Source organism: Anomaloglossus baeobatrachus, chromosome 6, assembly GCF_048569485.1.
Source record: "Anomaloglossus baeobatrachus isolate aAnoBae1 chromosome 6, aAnoBae1.hap1, whole genome shotgun sequence".
Classification (NCBI taxonomy): domain Eukaryota; kingdom Metazoa; phylum Chordata; class Amphibia; order Anura; family Aromobatidae; genus Anomaloglossus; species Anomaloglossus baeobatrachus.
Window position 1 is genome coordinate 304,128,797 of NC_134358.1, and position 9,682 is coordinate 304,138,478.

General features: G+C 48.6%; 1 protein-coding gene across 2 annotated transcripts in view; it reads right to left on the minus strand.

Annotated features, from left to right (window-relative positions):
- The window catches only part of LOC142243230 (uncharacterized), a 255,092-nt gene extending 246,761 nt beyond the window's left edge, over positions 1 to 8,331 (minus strand). For both annotated transcript variants that reach the window (XM_075314907.1, XM_075314906.1), the window contains exons 1-4: positions 8,210 to 8,331; positions 3,332 to 3,384; positions 978 to 1,034; positions 501 to 584 (exon numbers count right to left, since the gene is read on the minus strand). In XM_075314907.1, coding sequence (XP_075171022.1) covers positions 501 to 584; positions 978 to 983 — 90 coding nt within the window. In that variant the 5' untranslated portion in view covers positions 984 to 1,034; positions 3,332 to 3,384; positions 8,210 to 8,331. The remainder of the gene's footprint in view (positions 1 to 500; positions 585 to 977; positions 1,035 to 3,331; positions 3,385 to 8,209) is intronic.
- Positions 8,332 to 9,682: the final 1,351 nt, after the last annotated feature.

A 9,682-nucleotide genomic window follows, 5' to 3' on the forward strand; every position in this document is an offset into this window, starting at 1 on the left:
CAGCAGCCATTATTCAGCCTGGGTCACCATGGAGAAGCAAAGAGGGAGCTCCCCCTCCATCTGATAAGAAAATTGATGCCACTTTCGCTATGGACAGTGGCATCAGGAGGTAAATGAAGAAGTATTGACAATCGCCAAGCAGCCATCAAAGGAAAAGTCATAAGTGGTAATAAACACTCCGTGTCCTCTGATACCAGAAACCGCATACTGTATATTGAAGTTGAAGCAAGGACCAAAACTCAGTAAATTTATAATGTTTAGTTGCTATCTGGTTAATCATTAGAACAGACCCGTTGGAGCATTGTCCCTGCATTGTGTATATAGGTCTACCGCAATAACAAGAAATGCAGTCTTATATTTATGGTTAACCTTAAGCACTGACAAAAAAAAATAAATAAATAAATATATACACACATACATATACATACACACACCTATCTATCTATACACACACACACACACACACACACACACATATATATATAAGCATAAACACTTACCTTGCATTTGAATTTGGGTTTCACCTTTTGGTCTGGATTTTGGTTTGCACCTGCCAATGCATTCTGGCTTCCTGAACTATTGTTCTGAAAAATGATAAAATTACAAAGAGGATCATTTTTCTGGTATTTTAACTGAACATTAATATTTTGTTGGTCTTAGGTACTTTATTTAAGTCAAATATGTATCCCGTCAGATCATCTTTGTTCATCCTTTTCCAATAATTTTCCTTCACATCAATGAGTGTAGATACACAGCTAATTACTGGAGTTTTTCATCTAACTAACTCCCAAAACATTAAGATTAAAAGGAAGATTGATAAATACTGTAGATTTAACATTCCCAGTGGTGACTTAAAACATGAGGCCATGCCAAGCTGCATAGATTGTGTTCACAATGCCACGAACAGAATATTCTTTAAAGTGAAATTCAAACATTTTTTCCTATCGGTTCATAACATCACACAACATATTTCTAACCTGCATTTTCTCGGTTGTGGTTTCAGAAGAAGAACTTTGATTGGTCGTCGTAGAATTCTGTGGAGGAAAGTATTCTATTAAAATATGCATACAAATGTTGTAGTAACATGGCAATGTTATATGATTACTACATAATACATTAGATATTGCTCTCAACTTGGTAGAATGCATAATTCACTGTTTCATAAAAAAAAAAAAAAAAAAAACACTATACCCTACTTCATTGGGGGGTCATAGGACTCATGAGACATCCTAAAGCTGTCCCTGGAGTGAGAAAACTAATTCCAGTTCTGCGTAAGGAAATAAGAAATCCCTGAAGTAACTACCACTTGTACTACCCTTCTGCCAAGGCGTGCACTGTGAGGAGTTTCCGATTTCGGAGAAAGGCACTGCGGTCAAGTGGCCGCACGTATGTGATATACATACTCCTGGCCAGAATCCTGCTGGGCAAGGATAGCCAAGACAGGAAGCTGGCCCTTAGGAGTTAACCATGGCTCAAGACTGGTATGCAAAACATAATGGGAATCTGTCAGGTGATTTTCTAGTACAATACTAATGGTATCCTGAAATAGGGATTTGGCAGCCCTTTCAGGATCAGTAACTTTTATTGCTGTAGCTTCTACGGTTGTCTTGCTGGAAGCCCCAGAGAATTCAGTGTCACGCTGTGTTGGCTAGTCAAGCATATGTAAATCCAAACTTAATATGTACTGCTCCCCACACCAATAATCCCACCCATTATTACCAAATATTCTATTTATATCAACTAGTGATAGCAGTTTGCTGTCAGTGGAGCATTAAACTACAACAGTAAGGGCTAAGCCACACGGCGAGAAAAACGGTGCGAGTGGAGTGCGATAAAACATCTCATTCCCCTCGGACCAATTCTAGCCTGTGTGTCAGCACACATGGGCGATTATTTTCTCAGCCCTAATCGGACCGAGAAAACAATCGCAGCATGCTGCGATTGTAATGCGAGACTCTTTCTCTCGCACCCATTCAAGTGAATGGGGCGAGAGGAAAAAAAAAAAAAAAAAAAAAAAAATCGCACTGCACTCGCGGTACACCGGTGTACTGCTAGTGCAGTGCGAGAATGGCAATAGCCGGCTACGCAGTAGAGAGGGAGAGAAATCCCTCCCACCCCTCCTGAGTGCCGGCCCGCCCCCCGCAGCTGAGGTCTGCTCGCACGAACGGACCTCAGTTGCAAGGACACAGGCATGACACTCGGCTCTGCTGTACTGCCAGCACGAGCAGAGTGTCATGCGAGGGGATCACAGTAGTCCCGTGTGGCCCCAGCCTTAGGCCTAAGCCACACGGCGAGAAAAACAGTGCGAGTGGAGTGCTATAAAACATCGCATTCCCCTCGGACCAATTCTAGCCTGTGTGTCAGCGCACATGAGCGATTATTTTCTCAGCTCTAATTGGACCGAGAAAGCAATCACAGCATACTGCGACTGTAATCCGAGACTCTTTCTCTCGCACCCATTCAAGTGAATGGAGCGAGAGAAAAATCGCACTGCACTCGTGATACACCGGTGTACTGCCAGTGCAGTGAGAGAATGGCAATAGCCGACTATGCAGGAGAGAGGGAGAGAAATCCCTCCCTCCCCTCCTGAGTGCCGGCCCGCCCCTCGCAGCTGAGGTCTGCTCGCACGAACGGACCTCAGTTGCAAGGACACACGCATGACACTCGGATCTGCTGTACTGCCAGCATGAGCCGAGTGTCATGCGAGGGGATCGCAGTAGTCCCCGTGTGGCCCCAGCCTAAGTCAGTCTCTGAAAGGCAAGCTGATTATAACAAAGAAACATCGAATATCTGTGAAACCCTTTATAATCTCCCTGTGAAATGGAATTTTGGTTATTACTTGTTTTATTGTACCCTAAGGCTATGTGCGCACTAGAAATGTCATGTTTCTCAAGAAACTTTCTTGAGACATTCTGGGAGCTGAAGATTCTTGCATCTGCGGAAAAAATCCGCACCAAATTCGCGGCAAAAACGCATGCGGATTTGCCGCGAATTACCCGCGGATTTTTCCCTGCGGATTTTTATGAATGGATAAGTGCAAATCCGGGGGTAATCCGCAGGAAATAATGAACATGCTGATTTTCTCAAGAAAGTTTCTCGAGAACATTTTCTCAAGAAACTTTCCTTGAGAAAAATCCGCAGTGTGCGCACACCTATTTTTTTTTTCCATAGGTTTTGCTGGGAAATGTCCGCAGAAAGATTTAACACCTTTCTCAAGATATTTCCGCAGCAAATCTGCGGGTAAATCCGCGAGTAAAACGGTCTAGTGCGCACAAAGCCTAATACTCTTTTCTATACATCACTTTTTTTTAGTTATTTAATTTTTACAAACCTGCAATTTCTCAGTTGACGTTTAGGGAGTCAAACATGGATCTCTGAAAAAGTCTGTGGGGAAAAAAATTACATTAACATATGCAATATGATTTGTGCCAATGCAGGCAAATAATAAGGTTTATTTAAAAAATAAAGAAAGATGTGCAAATAAACATCCACAGCGTTAAGTTTGCAAAGTCAAGAAGATGCCAGTAAAAACATAGCAACCCCTACACATACATACACAGACTGTGTGCAGAATTATTAGGCAAATGAGTATTTTGATCACATGATAATTTTTATACATGTTGTCCTACTCCAAGCTGTATAGACTTGAGAGCCAACTACCAATTAAATAAATCAGGGGATGTGCATCTCTGTATTGAGGAGGGGTGTGGTGTAATGACATCAACACCCTATATAAGATGTGCTTAATTATTAGGCAACTTCCTTTCCTTTAGCAAAATGGGTCAGAAGAGAGATTTGAAGGGCTCTGAAAAGTCCAAAATTGGGAGATGTCTTGCAGAGGGATGCAGCAGTCTTGAAATTGCCAAACTTTTGAAGCGTGATCACCAAACAATCAAGCGTTTCATGGCAAATAGCCAACAGGGTCGCAAGAAGCGTGTTGGGCAAAAAGGGCGCAAAATAACTGCCCATGAATTGAGGAAAATCAAGCGTGAAGCTGCCAAGATGCCATTTACCACCAGTTTGGCCATATTTCAGAGCTGCAATGTTACTGGAGTATAAAAAACCACAAGGTGTGCCATACTCAGGGACAGGGCCAAGGTAAGGAAGGCTGAAAAATGACCACCTTTGAACAAGAAACATAAGATAAAACGTCAAGACTGGGCCAAGAAATATCTTAAGACTGATTTTTTCAAAGGTTTTATGGACTGATGAAATGAGAGTGACTCTTGATGAGCCAGATGGATGCGCCAGAGGCTGGATCAGTAAGGGCAGAGAGCTCCACTCCGACTCAGACACCAGCAAGGTGGAGATGGGGACTGGTATGGGCTGGTATCATCAAAGATGAACTTGTGGGACCTTTTCGGGCTGAGGATGGAGTGAAGCTCAACTCCCAGACCTACTGCCAGTTTCTGGAAGACAACTTATTCAAGCAGTGGTACAGGAAGAAGTCGGTATAATTCAAGAAAAACATGATTTTCATGCAGGACAATGCTCCATCACATGCATCCAACTACTCCACAGCACGGCTGGCCCAGTAAAGGTCTAAAAGATGAAAAAATAATGACATGGCCCCCTTGTTCACCTGATCTGAACCCCATAGAGAACCTGTGGTCCCTCGTAAAATGTGAGATCTACAGGAAGGGAAAACAGTACACCTGTCGGAACAGTGTCTGGGAGGCTGTGGTGGCTGCTGCACACAATGTTGATTGTAAACAGATCAAGTAACTGACAATCTATGGATGGTAGGCTGCTGAGTGTCATCATAAAGAAAGTTGGCTATATTGGTCACTAATTTTTGGGGTTTTGTTTTTTCATGTCAGAAATGTTTATTTCTAAATGTTGTGCAGTTATATTGGTTTACCTGGTGAAAATAAACAAGTGAGATGAGAATATATTTTGTTTTTATTAAATTGCCTAATAATTCTGCACAGTAATAGTTGCCTGCACAAACAGATATCCTCCTAAGATAGCCAAATCTAAAAAAAAAAAACACTCCAACTTCCAGAAATATTAAAGGGGTTGTCCGACATAACAAAAATTTTTGAGTTTCTGTGCTGTATTGTCATATAAAACACCCCAACATTGTTATTTTTTGTTTTCTAACTTTTGTTCCTCTTGAATTCACCCTTTATTCTCTGCAGCTCTCTGTTTACATTCAGCACAAACAAACTGACCACTTCCTGTGCCAAACCTCCCAGTCAGAGCTGGCACCGCCCGGCCTCACTGTCCAGCCCCACGCCAGTGTCCAGCCTCGCCCCCTGCCCGCCCCCTGCACACACATTCCCTGTCAGTATTCTTCCCCAGCACCTGACCTGTTATCACTACAGCATTGCAAATAACAGCCACACATCGGGCTCCGCACCGCATACACACATCGGGCTCTGCACGCACACACGGCGCTCTGTACCGACCCCCCCTACCCCCATAGGGAGTACATACTCACCCGTCCTCGGTCCCCGCCGCTCCTGCACGTTCGCGCGCTGTGTGCTCTGGCCATATCAGCACAGTAGTGACGTCACCGCTGTGCTGAAGAGAGCACAGACAGCGGGAGGGACAGTGATGAGAAGCAGCGCTGCGCTCCCTCTCATCAGCGCTTTCAAATATACCGGCATCGGTGATCTGTGATGCCGGTACATTTGAATGTGTGATCCTGAGCAGGGGGCCTGGTGCTGGCGCTGACACCACGGCAGCCGCAGGCAGGCCCCGCCCCCAGGTCACGGACCCCACAGAAGTGCAGGGGGAGGTTGTGGCCAGAGTACGGGGTGCGGGAAAATGTGTGAGAGGGTGCAGGGAAGGGGGCGGGGACTCCACGCACTGTACAGCCCAGCAGGGAGGCGACATGCTGTTCCAGATTTGCATGTCAACATGGCCCTGCCCATGTTGACATGAAATGACCGGAAGCAGCAAAATTGCGGCAGGAGCGGTCACATGACCACTCTGAGCCGGGGGAGAGGGGCTGACAGCAGGGCAGGTAAGTGGTCTCTATCTACTTACCTGCCCCAATGTAGCCCAAAAGGGTAATAATGAAAAAAAACTCAAAATAAGCCGGATAACCCCTTTAAGCTTTGATATTTGAGTTGATTGAGAACATAGTTGATCAATTTATAAAAAAAAAAAAAAATCCCCTAAAATAGAACTTGCCTAATAATTCTGCAGTGTGTGTGTGAGATATATATATTATATAAAAAAAATACACACAACCCATTAAAAGATAGGCAAAATATATATCCTTGGGACCCCAAAAACGATGATTCAGTGGCAAAAAAAAAAAATCGTATTTTGAAATTCTGGATATGCGTTGGAGGAACGACAATGCACTCTGAGCTCCCCAGCCTCATGCTGCAATGCCCAGTGTTTGTTGGAGCCAAGGATCTGACAATGAAGGAGAGGATAATGGCCATATGAAGGGAATATGAGCCTGAGGGGCTGGAAGTCCATCGTCACAACCTGACACATATACAAAACTTCACAACGTGGGCACCACTCTGGACAGCGACAGCCAGGTCTCAGCTAGAACTTCAGCGGAAGTCTTGGTGGCGATGGCCGGGGGGGGGGGGGGTTGCAGCGCCCCGGTGGCGATGGCCGGGGGGGGGGGGGTTGCAGCGCCCCGGTGGCGATGGCCGGGGGGGGGGGGGGGGTTGCAGCGCCCCGGTGGCGATGGCCGGGGGGGGGGGTTGCAGCGCCCCGGTGGCGATGGCCGGGGGGGGGGGGGGTTGCAGCGCCCCGGTGGCGATGGCCGGGGGGGGGGGGTTGCAGCGCCCCGGTGGCGATGGCCGGGGGGGGGGTGTTTCAGCGCCCCGGTGGCGATGGCCGGGGGGGGGGGGGTGTTGCAGCGCCCCGGTGGCGATGGCCGGGGGGGGGGGTGTTGCAGCGCCCCGGTGGCGATGGCCGGGGGGGGGGGGGTGTTGCAGCGCCCCGGTGGCGATGGCCGGGGGGGGGTGTTGCAGCGCCCCGGTGGCGATGGCCGGGGGGGGGGGGGGGGGTTGCAGCGCCCCGGTGGCGATGGCCGGGGGGGGGGGGGGGGGTTGCAGCGTCCCGGTGGCGATGGCCGGGGGGGGGGGGGGGGGGGGGTTGCAGCGCCCCGGTGGCGATGGCCGGGGGGGGGGTTGCAGCGCCCCGGTGGCGATGGCCGGGGGGGGGGTTGCAGCGCCCCGGTGGCGATGGCCGGGGGGGGGGGGTTGCAGCGCCCCGGTGGCGATGGCCGGGGGGGTTGCAGCGCCCCGGTGGCGATGGCCGGGGGGGTTGCAGCGCCCCGGTGGCGATGGCCGGGGGGGTTGCAGCGCCCCGGTGGCGATGGCCGGGGGGGTTGCAGCGCCCCGGTGGCGATGGCCGGGGGGGTTGCAGCGCCCCGGTGGCGATGGCCGGGGGGGTTGCAGCGCCCCGGTGGCGATGGCCGGGGGGGTTGCAGCGCCCCGGTGGCGATGGCCGGGGGGGTTGCAGCGCCCCGGTGGCGATGGCCGGGGGGTTACAGCGCCCCGGTGGCGATGGCCGGGGTACAGCACCTGAACCTCGACAATCACCTTAAGGCTATGTGCGCACGTTGCGTACTAGCCCTGCAGAAATTTCTGCAGCGATCTGAAGAGCACATGTGCGCTTTAGATCGCTGCAGATATGTCCGTAGTGAAGCCGATTCCATGCGCTCTGCCTGCAGCCTCTCCCATAGACAGAGCAGGAGCTGCCGGCAAAGCGCAGGAAAGAAGTGACATGTCACTTCTTTTTGCGCAGCGCTTCAGCAGTAGCCGAAGCGCTGCGCTCTGAGACGCCACGTGCGCACGGCCCCTGCACAATCTCCATAGACTGTGCAGGGGACGCAGGACGCATGCAGTTACGCTGCGCTGCAAAGCGCAGCGTAACTGCATGAATTTACGCAACGTGCGCACATAGCCTTAAACTCAGGAAAATGCAAGAAAAGAAACGCATTACAAAAAAAAAAAAAAACAAATCACAAAAACATGTTTTTCTGCTGCGTTTTTTCTGCCAAAACCTGCAGTTTCTATGCATATATTCTGCACACACCCTAAGTGGCCCGGTTATGAGCCTCTGCCCCTTGTTTGTTGACATCACCAGCAATACTAAAAGGTCCGGACTCATCCATGCTATTGCTGCAGTATTGCCATCTTCCTGCAGCCCCGGTATCCGATGCCCGTAGTGCAATAAGCATGCTTTTGTATAATGTAGTAGGTGTACGCCATTCTGCGCTCCACATTACCGTGTGAGATGAAGGATGAGGACAGACGCCGCCGCCACTGCTGGGTAGAGGACAGTATCCCGCCGCGGGCCTACACGTACCGCTCACACGCAGCTGAATTGTACACAGCCGCCATCCGCTAACAATCCGGAAATGGAAATAAACGTCACTTCCGGGTTACACCCTTCCAACCTCTTTACGGCAATAAAAAAAAAATGACGTGAAATGAAAGTTTCCCTATGGCATTGAGTAAAGCGAGCAGACACTAGAGGGAGCATATACGCCAGTAGTATGTCAGTAGCACATGGGCTTTACGAAAATGGCGGCGGCCGTCATACAGCTGTGCGTAACTGAAGCTCGCAGCAGCTGCCATCTTTGGAGAGCTCTTCTATGCAGTGACCGTGGCAGCCGTAGTGTACAGCCCATGTATTCCTGCCCCATATTATTGCCAGGAGCGGAGTCTCCATTGATAAGGAGGCAGCGCTTCCTCCATGTTCTTGTGTCTGTCGTCACTAGTTCTTCTATATGGCAATGGCACATAACCGTAAAGTGAGTTTTGCATTAGATGATGTTCCTTTTGGATGGCTCTAAATTATTTGCCCCCAATCAATGTGTAATTCGTGCCAGTTTTAACCCCTTCAGAACCAGGCAATTTTTCGTTTTTTCCTCCCCTTCTTCCAGAAGCAACACCTTCTTTATTTTTCGGTCCGCACAGCCGTGTGACGGGTCTTTGTGGGACCAGTTGGACTTTTGAGTGATCGGACTTTTACGACTAGAGCAAGGCTAAATTTGTGTGTGTGTGGGGGAGGGTTGTTTTTTCCTTTATCTGTATGGGGCAAAAGGAAAGGTGATTTTAATTTTTAGGTTTTTATTTTTTTGCTCATATTATTGAAAACATTTCTTTTTCATTTTATCTGTTAGTCCTCTTAATTTATCCTGCGATCATCAAAAATCACAGTCTCCCACAGTCTCCCATGAACGCCCCCCAGCGTTGACTTTCTCAGGGAACCATCATGACAAGCACAGGGGTCTTCAGCAGACCCCCACCTGTCAGTGCAACTCAACAGCGCCCCGTGATCACCTCACGATGATAGCCAAGAGGCCAGATCCTTCTCTCGCCCAATCACATGTTATAGGAGAGTTAGGGTATGTGCGCACGTTGCTTTTTACCTGCTTTTTTACCTGCTTTTTTGCTGCTTTTTCTTCTGCGCTGTTTAATGCCAAAATGGATGTGTTCTTCTATTCAAGCAAAGTCTATGGAATTTGGGTTTCTTGTTCACACTATGTTGTTCAAAATGCTGCCTTTTTGTGCAGAACTTTGCTCAAAAACTCAGCTTTGCAGTGCAAAACCCAAATGGCAAAAACAATTGACATGTTGCTTCTTTGAAAAGCTGAGTTTTTGACCAAAGTTCTGCACAAAAAGGCAGCATTTTGAACAACATAGTGTGAACAAGAAACCCAAATTCCCATAGACTTTGCTTGAATAGAAGAACA